This window comes from Lycium ferocissimum, chromosome 7 (genome assembly GCF_029784015.1).
Source record: "Lycium ferocissimum isolate CSIRO_LF1 chromosome 7, AGI_CSIRO_Lferr_CH_V1, whole genome shotgun sequence".
In the NCBI taxonomy this organism is placed as follows: Eukaryota; Viridiplantae; Streptophyta; class Magnoliopsida; order Solanales; family Solanaceae; genus Lycium; species Lycium ferocissimum.
The window spans coordinates 24,560,777-24,577,339 of NC_081348.1; the positions used below are offsets into that span (position 1 = coordinate 24,560,777).

Below are 16,563 nucleotides of genomic sequence, written 5' to 3' on the forward strand. Positions count from 1 at the left end.
AAACAAATTTCACGTATATAATTAGACGCGCATATAAGGGGGTATCAAAAGCATAATTAAATAAATAAAATTTAATTTTTAAGTGAATTAAACAAAACATGACGTGTGAGTGGCGGGTGACGGAGTGTTTTTTATTTGTGGAAACGTTTCCTTTCTGTTATTTGGCTTTTGGGATTAGGCTTATGGACTATTCTAAGAAAAGTGTGATTATTAGGCTTACTTAAGTTGATTATTTAGAATTGTAGGGACATTTGATTTGTAATGATGTGTCAACATCATTGCTGAGTCAATCAAACCCAACATCACTCCAAGATATAGCCTCCTATAGTACTATAATAACACCTTCTTCCTCCTCTCAATTCATCATTCTTAAAAAGACACAAAAATAGAAGAGAAGCAAAGCTCAAAAAACACCAAGAAAAATGGATTCCAACAAGGTAAGGACTTATTTCATCTCTTGTTCTTTTTTTTTTCCCCTCAAAGTTATGCACATTTCTGAAAATTTATGTTCTAATTCTGACATTATTGTACTTGAGAATGTTGAAATACTGAAAATTTTGTTTTGTAGGTGCATAACTTAGAGTAGTATTGATTTTTCTTGGTATTTTTCTGCTTTCATTTTTGTCTTAACTTTTGAATCTTCTTTCTTGTTGTAAAACTTTCTAATTTTCTTAGGATTATTATGTTTTTCCCCTTTCTGTTGTTCTAGTCAGCTCCTAATTATGTTTTTCAACTTAGGAACATCCATCATATTTGAAAAATTCAATTGATGGATCCTACTAGAAATGAGGTGTTTTTTTTTTTTCCCCTGGGGCATCTATGTTCTTGTTTTCTTAATTTTCTTCAATCTCATTAATAACCCTTAATTCTTTCATTATTATTTTTATTTCCGTCTGTCCATTATTATTATATTCCTTGATATATTATAAACTGCTAGAGGATAAGATTTGTTTTGGATATTTACTCAAGAAAATGCCACATTGTACTATTTGTATTTTCTTTTTCTATGTCTGTATGTACAAATATCAGAATATGGACAACACGTGTCCACTTTCTAGTAGTACTATCTTTGTGAGACACGTGGATCTCGTTTGTCTGTCTTTAATATTTGGGCTTCAAAATGGGCTCAAAAGAATAAAGATCCAACTAGCCCAATCCCATACTGGGCTGAATGAATGATCCATAAGAACGCCTTTGTAGAAAGATTGTTGTATTCCCAACAAATTAGCTTTACTAGAAGAAAGGATTTTTTTCACAAGTTTAAAACTTTATACATTAAGAAATTCTACAAGTTTAAAACTTTAGACATTAAGAAATTATATGAGAAGTATTATAAGTCTTACTTCTCATCATGTCAAAAGTCAGTGTTCCGCGTGGGCGTGAGAGGCGTGGCGTTTTATTTAACACAGACAAGGCGTAAGCCCCATGCATTGGACTCTTATAAAATGACTGTGATGGAACATACTAGAGTGGTAAAAATGATCCTTTGTTCCTACTAATTCAAAAAAACAAATAAAAGTATGTTTGAAAGCCAAAAACTAGAAACAAAATAATATAATACAAGTAAAATATTTTTTTGGAATAGAGTCTCCAGAACAATATGTAAACTAGAGTGACACCAAAAGAAATTGTAGAACCAAAAACTAATTTGAAAAGTACATATTAAAGAGACGGAAAAAAAAAAAAAAACTAGAAGAAAATGAAGCATAAAGAAGGAAGTTGCAAGCATGGGAGGACAAAACTTCTTGCTTTGTAGTTTGCATTTTGATTTGTTACTTAGTAAACGGAACATTGGGACTTACGCCTAAGTGAACATAGGGAAGGTCAGGAGTTACGCCCCATCAAACTTGCGCCCCCCCCCCCCCCCCCCCAAATACGTCTTGGGGTTAAATGTGCCTCGCCCCAGGACTCGCCTAGAAAATGCCTTCTAAAACACTGATCAAAATGATATCAAATTTAGTTAATCTCCAAAAGCAATAGTGACCAACTTTGGGACAGAGGGAATGACTCTTTGCAAATAATATTTCTGCACAATCAAGCACACATTGAACACCAACCTCATTTTCCTCAAAAAAAAAAAAAAAAATTAAAAGGAGAATACAAGAATAATAGAGGGAAGAAGAAAAAGTGGCCGTACACCTTATCTACTTGACAAATGACAATACACCTTATGGAGTTGTCAACATTTTAAATTCAAGACTTCCCCTATGGCAGTTATTATGCACGAGGGCATGTCATATGGTTCCAATTCCAAAACGCGAGTTTCAAACATTTTCCTGGAAGCACCATATCACCTTGAATTGATACTAGTGTCATTATTTGTTAGGACAAGAAGAAAAGCGTAACGCAATCAATGCTGCTCTGCTGCAAGCTGTACATATCGGAATCACGCAACAGAGAAGCTCTGGAACCCATCGAGCGTGCTGCCAAACTTGATCCAGAAACAGTCATTATTAACAAATTTCAGGATCGCGATTACAATCGTGTGAACTACACGCTTGTATCATATGTTATGCATGACGCTACAGGCTGCCCCATTTACAGCCCCTTGCATCAAACTGTGGTTGCCATGGTTGCTGCTGCTTATGAGGCCATAAACCTCGAGCAGCACTCCGGTGCTCATCCTCGCCTTGGTGTCGTGGATGACATTCTCATTCATCCACTTGCCCGAGCTTCCCTTGATGAAGCTGCGTGGCTTGCTAAAAAGGTTGCAGCTGATATTGGAAACCGGTTTCAAGGTTAGTAAAAAGTTTGTAACTTGAAATGACCTTTCTTTCCTCGAACTTAGAATGCTATGGTGACCTCGAAAAATGCAAACAGAGGCGTATCTCGGGTAGGTTCTGTGAGTTCAACCGAACCTATCACTTTAGGCTCAAACTATGCGTGTGTATATTAAAAAACAAATTATAGGGGTCGGTGGTTCTTTGGTTAGAGTTATGCAGGCACTAAATTGCAAGATTAATTATACAAGGTTTAGTTATTCATGTATTAATTATTTCATCTTGTACCCTATATTATACATAGTTTCCCTCATAATTTACATGTATTAGTTATGTGGGATTGTAAACTGGTAACAAACATTGTATTAGGTGTCTGAATTTTATACATAGCAACTATAATGCTACCAAACATTGTACTATTTATGTTGGTTTTAATACGTGAATAATTCACTTCCTAACCAGCAAGCAAATGACCCCTAAATATATAATGATAAGATCACACTCATTCTTGACCCACTGACTTTAAATCCTTTATTTGCCTCTGAATGCAGTACCTGTTTATCTATATGCTGCTGCTCACCCGATGGAGAAAGCACTGGACACCATAAGGAGGGAGCTAGGCTATTACCGGCCTAACTTCAGGGGCATCCAGTGGGCAGGGTGGGCTCAACCGGAGCAGGTCCCAGTCAAACCTGATGAAGGTCCAGACGTGGTGTCTCGAGCTAGAGGTGTCGTGATGATTGGAGCTCATCAATGGGTAGCCATGTACAACATCCCAATTATGTCCACGGATCTCTCAGCTGCTAGACGGATTGCTCAGAGAGTGAGTGCTCGTGGTGGAGGTTTGCCCACCGTGCAAACTCTAGGTTTGTTTCATGGTGAGGACTCAACCGAGATAGCTTGCATTCTGCTGGAACCGAACCAAATTGGAGCTGATCGCGTCCAGAACCATGTTGAGACACTGGCATCTCGAGAAGGAATGGATGTAGAGAAAGGGTATTTTACTGATTTGTCTCCTGAGATGATCATTGAAAGATATATGAAACTAATTTCCAATTCGGACTGATTCATCTGTATTAAGCTGATCATAAACATACTCACTCTTGCTTTAAGCTTCTGTCAATAAGGGAAATCAGAAACCCATTTTTCCTTTCATTCTAGATGCTATCTGAATGGATCTGAAAGTGAACTTTGGCATATCATATTTTGTGAGTGTAATAAAACACTCAAAACAGAATAGTCACTTTCTAATGGTTAATTTCATATTTCTAACTGTATGATAGTATGTGAGATTTGCTTACCTAGGCAATTGTCTGTGAGATTTGCTTACCTAGGCAAGAGTCATACTTATACTTCACAAACATCATGATTTTGTTTGATATCTCGTTTTCCTTATAGCGCTAGTGTAGGACAAAAATGATTGTTTAACCACTAATTGGATTAAGGTAAGATGCAATGCAGCTACTTTCTGCTCATTTCAAGTGATAGCTTATAACACATTAGAAAACAAAAGGCATAATTCCTAAGCAGCTCTTTAAACTTGCATCCTCTTTTAAAGTCACCCAACTCTCAAAGCAGAGTACCTAAATTGTGCCAGGCTTAAACTGTTGATATGCATTAGGATGAGTTGATGTGTTAAAATGGAAAAATGCGAACTAGTAGAGGAAAGCAAAGTGATAATTTAGCTTCTTTTTCTAGGGGAGACGCGTCAATGATAGCAGAGGCCTTGATGAAATGAATAGCTAGGCTTATTTTTCATCTATTGATAATGCAAAAACATAATCTAGCAGTGGTCATGCATGTATATCTGTGAACATTTGCTTCAAAAGATATCTTTAGACGTTATACAGATTAAGTTATTGTTATATCATACATTGCTTCTGTCAACTGTTTATGCCAGTTGCTAACTCGAATAAAGGAGGTGGAATATAGTAGTTGACAACCAAGTTAAAGATGAGCCATAATACAATGAATTAGAGAACCACTAATTATCAGTTCTATTAGAAGGGAATATATAATAGATGATTCACATGACCGACTACAACTAATTTATAATTGAGGCTTAATTTGATCAATATAACTACTATGTGTCATGTTGACAATGGAGGAGACTACTAAAAACCATCCAATGATTCACACACTTGTCCACAAGGAGATATCAACAATTCAAATCAACAAAATAATTGCAATCCCTTTTGCATGCCCAGAATTACATTCCAAAAGTTTTCATATTGTTAAAAGATGTGCAAGTGATAGTAGGGGTTAGTACCAACTTGCAAGATATTGCCAACTGAGAAAAGGAAAGAGCAACTTTTTACATTTGAAACTGTGATCTATTCATACAACCATGTACACTTGGGGTCATCTGAAGTCTCACCTATCAGACAAAACTAAATCTCACAAGGTCCCTAATCATTTGCAGCCACCACTGGCACAATCACTTGTCATTTTCTTGCGAAAACAACGTTAGCAATCTTTAACTCTTAGTTGGGCATTGTTTACTACGAAAATCTTCAGATAGCAGTTTGTTAATTAGCTCATGCAACCTGTTGGCACCAGGACCAGGCCTAAACATTGAATCATCTCCTATCACAGAGCACGGATCAGCTCCATCAGCTGAGCTTCCATTACACCATGCTCCTGGTGCAAAACGATTCGTACGACCAAGCAACTCTTTATCGATCTTGTCCAAAACGGGATCATCCTTGCGGAATTTTCGAGCAAATGGTGCACTGCTATTAACCATTTTGTTAAAGTCCTTCACTGTCAGTGCAATAGGATGCTGCTTGGGAGGAGTGTCCCAAGCAATATAGTGCAAATCATGGCCTATTGCAGTGCTACGGAACTCTTCGGTATTGCAAATTACTGTGTGAAAATAGCCTTCTGGTGAAGAAACAAAATTTGTGTAGTACATGAGCAGAGTTCTCGGAAAGTTGTCCCATCCCCATATGCAGTACTCCACAAAAGAGCGTGTAAGAACCACCCAAGCTGAGCCTAACCACCAAAAAGAAGAATTCTAGATATAAGCATGAGATAAGTAGAGGTTTCAAAGTGCATCCTGCTTCAATAATCTCAAAAAGAGAGAAAAATCCCGTGGCTAGAAGTCAACTCGAGTATATTATCACTAGAGGAGCAGGTCATGTATATATAAGCGAAACCGAGAATCTTAAATTTTGTTTGAGAGTCGTAGTTATTAGGTTCTCATATTTCAAAGCTCAAGTAAAAAGGACAAACTGAACCCAGTAGGTAAAGAACACAATCCATGTGACATTAGTTGGGTCCATTTCCGACTGTTAAATAAACTTACCTGTAAACAATGTAAAAGCGGTAGGTAGTGATCGCCGTTGAGAAGTTGTGGCAAGGTCAGACTTCTTATTCAAATAAAGACCAGGATCAATAATAATAGGTTTAGCTCTCTGGTTCCTACAACACAACAACAGCACCCAAATTAACATTGCCAGTATCTATATATAATATAAAGCTAGACATAAACAATCTTATGTGGCACCTCTCTATGGCCACCATTTCTATTTATCTTTTTTTGAATTTTTTTGAATTTTTTTACCTTATTTGATGTCCAAAAAATCTGGAAAAAAATAATTTAAATCCACCTTCTTTATGTCATTCATTATTTAACATTAAATTCCATACACACGTTCTATACCCTGGTGACTTTTTCCCATCATTCTTTCAATTCTCTTTGTCCTATTCATTCATTTATTACATGCTACATCAATTGCACATTACTCTTTCTTAATTATTCCTAAAGAAACTGAAAGCAGACAATTATTAAGTTTTTTGCTGATTTATTAACGTAACAATTGTTTCTTTTTGGCACCAAGATGTAGTATGATCACTGCTGTTTACAAAGAATTTGTAGAGTCAAGAACTCCAAACGTCTAAAAGCACCGAAAAAAGAAAAGAATGCAGGTAAGCCTTTCCCCTATAATAAATGTAGATTAATGTATATAAACAATTTAATTACCTGAAATCAAAGCAAAAATAAGTTATCGGTTAAATTTGATCCTCAAGAATTTACGTTTTCACCATCTTCATATTCACCGATTACCAGCTCTATTCAACTCCCCCTCATTATTTGACTATAAATACATGCATTTGTGCGTTTGGTGCTGTGGATAATTGAGATGTTCTTTCTCTAATTTAGGATGCTTTAGAAGATTCTTACTACGTATGTTGGATGATTAAAGGTACGCCGGATTGGCAATTTTTGTAATTGAGAAATGGTACTATAGAGTTACGTTGAAAGCATTGGTGGGTCTTTAAAGATTGTCAGGATACTTTGTTTCCGAAAATATTTGATTGCATATATTGTCTTCTTTATGGAGTAAGCCTTCTAAGTTTCTTCAAATAAAGCCTTTCTAAGTTTCTTCAAATATTTATTTTTCCTCTAGATTTAGCTTTCTTTTTGTATATGTGTGAATATTTTCTTCAAGTTTCTTTTCCTATTCAGCTATTCTGCAGATATTTTGGAACTACCCCTCCCATCGTTTGAAATTTTCTTTTACAGGTATGTTTGTGATACGTTCAACCTTAAAAAATAAACCATTGACATTTCAAACGCTTCAAGTCTTGCTAACCCAACAATAATTGCATAGATAGATGACTTTTTCTGTGCATACGATAGTATTTCTTAATTACCTTATTTCATTTAAATAACTTCATGTGAGTTTTGAAATTCTCATTTATTTGATTTAAACGTTTGAAAATAGCAACATTTACTGCATAATTATATGATATTATAGGAGATTAAACCAAAGCTGATGAGCAAAGAAAGGTTTATATATTATATATTTTTCTGAGATTATATTAGATCAAAATTTATGTAGATGAAGTTATGCATTGCAAGCTAAGGAAAGAAGAGTAATTCTAATGATAGATGTATAAAGTGTGAGTTAGTAAACTAAATTGTCTTTTAGAATTTAATATTTCAATATTATAAAATTTTGTTGGATGAGTTATATAAAAGTTTGACATTCTTATATGAAGAGATATTGTTTAGATGGAAATGTCGAACTTCAATTTGTAGAAAAATATCTTTTCATTCATTCATCTTAATATCACTGAGAATAAACAAAAAGAACACATCTACAAAAAAAGGATAATGACAAAGAAAAAGAACATGAAAGTAGCTAGGAGATTCGAGCAACACAAGAACTCTTGACAAAAAGAATCACACGAACAGAAAATATAACATTGATCGAAGAATAAATATTGATTTTGGGTTAAGTTTTTTTAAAATTTTTATTTAAAAACCGCGCGAAGCGCGGGCAAGTTTTCTAGTTTTATATACAAATTAAAAAAAGATATCATGCCTGGATACGTTTAAATTGAAAACTAAGTCACTTACAGTTTCCACCCATGAAGCAGCATATTTTCAACAAAATTCAGGTTTCTGGACAAATTAGAGAACACATGGAGCAAATCTGCAACATTTAAAAGCCAAATGAACTTCATATTCCATGAAAGGAAGGAGTGATTTAGGTAGCAAAAAGCTCATCAATTACAGAATGCCTCAGATTCTAGAACCTAACATTTTTGAAAGATTCATTACGAAGAAGACCTTAATCACTAAACAATGAATTCTTGGTTTCTTTCCTATGCATTCGTCCTAAACAAATAGAGAAGTCCAATCAAAAGACAAATTGGATCCCAGTATATGGAACGACCATTTGCAACACTTGCCAATGTATCATTTCTATTGATCTTTTTCAATTTTCAGCAGAAGGATACAATGTCCACATGAGACCAGCAATCCTCCTGTTAGCGACTGCATTGCTATTTTATGGTAGGTTGATGTGCAGCAGCCCCTCGTAATTCTGCATTGAACATACCTCCTTGCCCTTCTCTGGTTCCATCCTCCGTTTTCTTTTTCTCCTGGCCCATTCTACCGCTCACCTTCTATGAGCCACCCCTTTGCTCCCCAAAAAAAACTAGTCCTAATTCTCTCCAACCATCATATGCTCCACCACTTCAAATCCCTGTCTCTAAATTCTATACTCCACCATCTCTTTCCCCCTTGGCATCCAAAAGCACCACCTTAGTCGCCCAAGTTTCCATCTCTAAACAAATGCAAGTGCCATAACGCCAATGATGCAGGTGTAACAGATTTGGTGAACTTACTTGTGGAGACAAAGGAATTGGGGGCAGTAAGGAAGAAAGTTTTTCAGGAATTTGTTGTTTTAAGTGGTAGAGGATGAGATGCTTAGATAAATATGTGGGCATACCCAGAGAGATATGATTAGGAATGAAGTTTTACGGGACAAGGTGGGAGTGGCATCAGTGGAGGACCAGATGAGAGAAGTGTTGTTGTGATGGTTCGGGCATGTGAAGAGGAGGTGCGAGTATGCGCCACTGAGGAGGTGTGAGAGGTTTGCTGTTACAAGGAATAAGAGAGATAGACGTAGGCCGAAGAAGTACTGGGGGGAGCGATTAGATAGGACAGGGCTAAGCTCCAGCTGAATGAGGACATGACCTTAGATAGGAAGGTATAAAGGTCGAGGATTAGCGTACAAGGCTAGTAGTTGTGTGGGAGGAGAGGGGGTGTGGGGGGTGGGCGGATAGCCCCTCCTCTCATCTTTTTCTTTTAGTAGTAGTATTCAATTATCGCATAGTCTCTTGTGATTTGATATATATTCCTATCTTTTGTTGCATTTATTTTGTATCTTGCTATTTTGATGTCTCCTTTTTTTAAGCTGGTGGTCTTTCGGAAACTACCTCTCTACCCCATAAAGGTAGGGGTAAGGTCTACGTACAACATCCTACCTTCCACAAGACCCATTTATGGACTAAATTGGGTATGATGATGTTGTTTGAGTGGTAGAGAATGAGACTGGTGGGAATATAGAGCGACGTTGAGGATGGGGAGGAAGGCAGAAAACAAGAGGGGAAAAAGAGACTAAGAAAGGTTTCTCGTTATACTTAAACCACATAAGAAGGGTGATTAATTTGGACTGTAAAGTCAAGGAAAGTCTTGTTAATTAACCTACGATACACATAGTCTTGTTAATTAACCTAAGATATACATAGTTTCACGCTAGGCTCCCCCTATATCTTCAAAGTTTTCATGTCTTCACATCCACCGCAATACTATGTATGGCATATTTTCCATCTTCGGCGGTTTAAACTTTTAAAGCACATTGTTAGCTTCCAGATTATCTCCATAATATTTGACATTTTAACTCTCTAAAACTAAACATGAAGGAATCCAAGGGTGTGGCCTAGTGGTCAATCAAGTGGGTTGAACACCGTGAGGTCTCAGGTTCAATTCCCAGAAGAGACAAAAACACCAGGTGATTTCTTCACATATGTTCTAGTCTTGTTGGATAGAGTTACCTGGTACCTGTTGCTGGTGGGAGGTGGCAGGTATCCCGTGAAACTAGTCGAGGTGCGCGCAAGCTGGCCCGATAACCACGGTTATAAAAAAAAAAAAACATGAAGATGGAGATAAATCTCAATTCATGCTAAATAATCTGGAAGTTTAAGAGGAGAAACTTTCCAGTCCTTGACAGTGAACCTGGCAAATTCCTGAATGTGGCATTTTCTTATATATTATTTGTTTGAACCAAAACAAACTATGTCTTTTCCTGCTAATTTCATCATCCTCACCATATTTTCAAGACGTTTTTTTTCCTTCCTTGGCCCTAGGTTGCAGCGTCATCTGAAGAAGTCTTTCCCTACTATTTTCTAAAGATGTCACGCAATAATAAAGTTCTCTCGCACTTGCCAGTATTTACTGTTTTCTCCACCAAATTGAAGGGCAGAATGGCTATGGTTACCAGAATATTTGTTGTCATAGGTGTGCCTTATGCCATAACTTGAACAGTATTGTTATATGTTCTTGCGAGGAAGAGAAAATGTAGAGGTCAGGAAACAACAGGGACAAGAACATTGATACAAAAGGATTTTAAGTGCTACATTTATTTAGCTTAGATATTGTTATCAACTTCCAAGTACTCTTCTTTTTCCAACTTCAATCAAAGATTGTCCAAACGCATCTGTCACACATTGGTTGAGGGAATGCGTTTCTATCTCTTGTATGATTTTGGGCAATCCTCAAATCATGGTTGACAGAATGAGTTGCCAAAGATCCCACATAGGTTGAGGAAATGAGTAGCCAAAGGTCCATTTACTTAATATGATATTAGAGCCAAACAATCCCTATTCCTAGTTGACCTAATGCGGGTGCCCATGTTATACTGTTCACACTCCAAATGTCTGGTTCTGGGCATGTGGATGTTAAAATGCGCCACATTAACTTTGAGGTAATGGGTTGTCTCCTTGTATGGTCATGGCAATCCTCATTTCATGAGCTAACTTTTGGAGTTACTTTAGGCCAATATATGTTTTCTTAACAGGTAAATATGTAATAATGCTTGATTGGTTGAGTGGGAAGTTGAGGAGGATTTGCATATTTTGGAATAGATAAAATTTGCCGGTAGGAGCTAATGTGTAATCACTTAAAAATGTTATAAAAGAGGGAAATTGACAATCAAATAGTAAATGAGAGATAGGAGAAGTAAATTACTGATTGTTATTTAATTGTTTTGGTAAACAAAAGTCATATGCAAGAAGGTGCTTCTATAGGCACAAGCACCTCTTTGAAAACAGTTCTATGCCGAGCCTCAAGTTCATTTGATAGAAGAATTGCACCTAGTTGCATTTGCCTGTCACAAATATGATTACTTTTAACAATTTTGGTCCAAGAGTCTTTGTTTTTTTTTTTTTTTTAATACTTTGTACTGCAATTTTAATAGTAGGTTCTGTAAGTAATTCCTTGAATTTGTCGCTTTACTTATTTTTATCACCTTTTCGGAAACAGCCTCCCTACCTTCCAAGGTGGGGGTAAGGTCTGCGTACACTTTACCCTCCCCAGACCTCAAGTTGTGGGATCCAATTGGGTATGTTGTTGTTGTTGTTGTTGTTACTTATTTTTATCACCTCCGTCTCTGTAATTCCAGCCCAATTCTCTTTGTTCTTGATATTTTGATAACCTTCTGTCTGTTCTTGATATCTCAATCAAATCTCTTAACTAGTTCAGAATCAAACATGAAATGAGAATTCTGTAAAGTGAAATTGAAGCAGTAAGAATAGCCCCTACTTTCCTTTTTTTTTTGGTTCTAACGCCCATTCCTATCACCTCCATGGCTCCATCAAACATCAGATTAAGTTATTTTTCATATTTTGAGCCTCAAAATGATTTTTAAAGCCCCAAAACCCCTGTATTGAGATGAGCCGTCATGATGATCTGTTTGGTTCAACAAGAGGAAGACTCACACAATTGTCCTACATGACAAAACTATTACTAATTTCCTTAAGAAACAGCTCTTAAGCATGATACTGAATGGACAACCAATCCAACCTTTACCAGCTATTTTCAGCATCATAGACAATAACAACATTTAAGTCCTATAGATCACCATGGATTTCCATTGATAATCAGTTTTCTGCTTAGTCGGGTAAAAGGAAAACATAGATTAGAATGGCATGTTTTTTTGACCCACATTAACATGGAGCCTGACCTATATGTATCTCTAGTTCCATTTTGTTCTGAAGTGGAATCATGTACATCCTTGTGGTCACTGGCTTGCAAACTAGAAACCACATTAGATTTTCACCCCTTTGTTGTTAATTATACTTTATTACTACCTCCATCCTATATTAACAAACCTGCTTGACTAAAGCAAAATGTGAGAGAAGAAAGTCTAAATGCGTCATTCCACTTGCTATGCTGGAGATAGTTTAAAGTTATTGTTGAAATATTTGGGAAGAGTATAAAGATGTCATTCCAAACCCGTAGTATCGTAAGGTTGTAAGGTACCTTCACAGTTGGAATTTCACTAATTTTGGTATTTAAGGAAGAACGATCTTTTTTGGATTAAGCGAATATGGAATGTGGATTGACCATCACAAAGGTATCTGATTTGTTTAACAAATAAATCCCATAAATTGACTAAATCACCAGTTCATCAATACAATTTAAATCATAACTGCTATTCTGCCAAGCACTACCGAAAAAGTTCCTAAGAATGTCAGCAACAGAAGGTAGGCACACCAGCAGCAAATATGAACTAGGAACTATAGAACCTATTGAACTACTCCTCAGAAAAAAGAACATACTCAACATAGCTCATTCATTCCATTTTTCTTTTACACATTTTTAGGCACTTCTCAAAAGAGAGCTTTAGCAATAGATAAAAAGCTTAGTTGAAGGGGACCCTAGAGAATAGGTGCTTGCTCTGTAAGCTGGTTAAAAACCTGTAACTACATTTTAGTGTCTCGATCACTGAACAATAATTCGGCCATTTATCATGCTAAACCATCCTAAAAAAGAAACATCAATATGCTCTAGAATACAGTAATAATTGGAATGTCATAATCATGCAAATTAGCAATGAATGTACCTAATGCGCTAATTGCACTAACGTCTATCTATCAATCAATTACATCATGCAAACTTACCACATGCGCAAACTCTATGTAAGTAGTCAGAAGGTTCTGTAAGAGTGATTTTTTTTTTTTTTAATTGTAACTGTAAGCTGCAAATTGTATTGAGAGGGCATATTCCTATGGGTGACATTGATAGTCTAGTGGCGGAAATGATTTGCACACTAGGATCTAAAAGGATAGGTGGTTGAACAACACCATCCTGATGAATGATTACCCCAGCCTCTATCAATTATCATGCGAACTAAACTCCACCTATCTTAGAACAGGGAGAACAACATATGGAGTCTTCTTTTCAAAAGGAACCTAAATGGCTGGGAGATTGAGGATATGGTTTTTGAATCTGTTATACAGGCTAGAAAGTTACAAGACAAATATGCAGGCACTAGACAAGCTAAGATGGGGCAATGACGAGGGAAGATATTCAATGAAAGCTGGCAATTCCAGAATATGTGCCCACTGCCCAGTGTAACCTGATTGACAACTGACCATGGAAGTTGATATGGAAGATCAAGCTGCCAACAAAGATAATATGTTTCAGTTGGACAGCCCTTTATAAAGCATGCTTAACCTGGGACAATCTCAGTAAATTGTCAATAGGTGTTACATGTGCCAGCAGAATTTTGAGCCAAACAACCGCCTATTTGTTCACTATAAAGTGGCTTCAGACATATGGGATATGTTCTTCCCTATCTTTTGGCTGAGCTGGGAATACGACAGAGTACTGAAGAAGCATTTGAAGGATGATGTAGTTGGAAAGTTGGTAAGGCCATCAAACAAGTATTAATGATAATCCCTGCAAGTATTTTTTGGTGTATCTGGACAGAAGGAACAGAAGATGTTATGATTGTTTATCAACTCCAACTCATTTCCTTAAGGCTCGACGTCTAGTATATTTATATATAGCTGGCATAATGCCTCACCTGGAGTTTAATTTGGCCTTTGTTAGCTCTCTAGTCCTTACATAGTCTCTACTGTAAAGCAGCTAACAAAGTTTTTTGGGCTTACCTACATGATGCCAGTAATTAGTTTACTATTACTTCATCAAAAAAGAATGTTGCAACTGAACCTTCAAATAACTAAGAAAGAAAGAAGCTAATAAAGAGAACATATAGAAATATATGATAGACGACCTATAGCACATGGAAGTAGCACACTTACCATCTTGGGTCATTAGTGGATAATCTGAAGCACTAAGATTGATAAACCAGTCCCACTTTGAACTTTCCTTCAGCAGAATGGATATAGCTTGAAGGGTACACGCAAACATCGTAGGGCCCTTATAAGTCACTAAATTTGACTGTGCCATCACTCGAACATTCTCTACTTTGCGGAATGTGGGATCATTCTTCACCGAGATTGTTAAATTCAACCTTTCTTTAGGTGGAGCCTCAAGATCCATATGTAGAATGTACTGATTCCTCGGGTGATAAACCGCTTGCAAAGTCCTCATCATTCTGTGACTATCACCCTTTGTGCCTGATATGAGATAAGCAAACCTAGGTGGTTCATTTTTTGCAAAGCCATTCGATTTTAACGACTTTAAATCAGATTCAACAAACAATCCATCCGACTCCACTGGCCTAGCAAAAGAAACCATATCCAACGGTACTTGATCTCTTCCATATGACGACGAATATAACCCAAAAATAGTTGCTGTGAACAGAGTAATCGACACAAGCAAGCTCACAAAGAATGGTATTTTCCAATGCCTATCGCCAAATACCCTTCCGGAATGAGAACTCGAATTCTTATCATTAAATACTCTTCCTGAATAAGAATTAGCATGTTTCCTCATGCTCAACAATCCCTTCTACCAAAATGTTCAGTAAAAAAGAACCCGAATTTTACAAATGAGTAAGGAAAAAGTTCCCAAGACTCAAGCTTTTCTCCTTGATCTTCTCAAAAGAGAAGAAAGAAAGAAAAGCATGGAACTTTACCATGAAAATGAAAAAGGATTAATATGGGCTATAAATAGAAATGGATGTCAAGTTCTCTAGAAAAAGCAATGAAGCTCAAAAGCTTCCAAGTTTCCACCGACTAAAATTTCTACAAGTAAACAGACCAATAAAGGCAATGTTGAAAATGGAAAAAAAAAAAAGTGAAAACACCAATGTATGACTAGACTGTGGAGTACAGAAAACGGGGGGAAAAGTATGCAAATATAAGATTAAATTCAAACAAAATAATCAGATTTCACACAAGCAATAAATAGATTTCCCTGAATACCCCTTTTACTAAACCTCAGATCTAAAGACTAGTGAAGACAAAGTTAGTTCAAGAAAATTAACTTGTGTATATCTCCAAATAAAGAGGGTTCTAACAGAACTTAAATCAAATAGGTGGAGATCTAACCAATAAAAGAAACTCAAAACACAAAGAAGTTTAATTCAAGAACTGATCTTTTAACATAAAAGTCCAAGAAAATTTGAAGAAAAATGAATTCTTTAAAAGAAACTCAAACCCCATATGGGTTTTAATCAAGAACTGATTTTTAACAAAAAATTCCAAGAAAATTTGCAAAAAAAAATGAATTCTTTAAAAGAAACTCAATCAAGAACTGATTTTTAACACAAAAGTCCAAGAAAATTTGAAGAAAAAATGATTTGGGTATGGAAAATTGGCAGCTAAAGTTATAAAGGACAACCCTTTTAGCTCAATTACTCATAACTTTCCAACAATGGAGAAATAAAAAAACATTTAAAAAAAAAAAAGACTATTACAGTATGCAATAAAAGGATGATTTTGCTGTTTTGCAAGATTAGAGAGAGTTGGGGTTAAGGGCTAGATAGGGAGAGGTGACCGTATAGATTGCTTAAGTTGTGGGTAATGACCTAATTTATATGATTATACACTTGATTAGTATAGTATTACTATATTGTAATGGGGTAGTGAAAAGACTGATAATTTGGAGTTAAGAACAAGGAAGACATAGTTTATTAGTAGTAAAATAAGTACTAAAAAGCTTTAAAGACACGCCTGTGTATTTATTCAACTAAACTTGTTTGTTGGGGTAAACAAGAAAGTAGAGGTCTTAGGTATCTTCACTTGGATATATGCTGGAATTTGGAGTTTTTTGGTTTTGAATGTTATTTTCTTCCTTTGTGATATGTTGAGACTCTAGTTGCATTTGGTTTTTAACCCAATTGATAGACTCAAAATTAAGCATATGTTGAGGAGATGATTGAGGTTTATGAGTGTCAATGTGTCACTGACTATTTGATAACCTAAAAGGAGCTAATATTGCCTTTCAGTTGGTTGGCTACGTGAATTTTCACCTTATTGGTGAGGGTTCGAATCTTCACGTTGTAATCCGATCCCCATTTCCCCTCTTCCTACCCCCTATGTAATAAAAACAAATTTAAAAAAAAAAAAAAAA

General features: G+C 36.1%; 2 protein-coding genes across 2 annotated transcripts; one reads left to right on the forward strand and one right to left on the reverse strand.

Annotated features, from left to right (window-relative positions):
- The first annotated feature begins 278 nt into the window (after nucleotides 1-278).
- On the forward strand, nucleotides 279-3,992 carry LOC132063964 (uncharacterized). Its single transcript, XM_059456756.1, has 3 exons — nucleotides 279-437; nucleotides 2,327-2,738; nucleotides 3,272-3,992. The coding sequence occupies exons 1-3, from the start codon at nucleotides 423-425 to the stop codon at nucleotides 3,784-3,786; spliced, it is 942 nt and encodes a 313-aa protein (XP_059312739.1). The 5' UTR covers nucleotides 279-422; the 3' UTR covers nucleotides 3,787-3,992.
- Nucleotides 3,993-4,885: 893 nt separating this feature from the next.
- LOC132063965 (beta-glucuronosyltransferase GlcAT14A) lies at nucleotides 4,886-16,259 on the reverse strand. Its single transcript, XM_059456757.1, has 4 exons — nucleotides 14,346-16,259; nucleotides 8,089-8,164; nucleotides 6,028-6,143; nucleotides 4,886-5,714 (listed from the first exon to the last, which is right to left on the reverse strand). The coding sequence occupies exons 1-4, from the start codon at nucleotides 14,980-14,982 to the stop codon at nucleotides 5,197-5,199; spliced, it is 1,347 nt and encodes a 448-aa protein (XP_059312740.1). The 5' UTR covers nucleotides 14,983-16,259; the 3' UTR covers nucleotides 4,886-5,196.
- Between the last annotated feature and the right edge of the window lie 304 nt (nucleotides 16,260-16,563).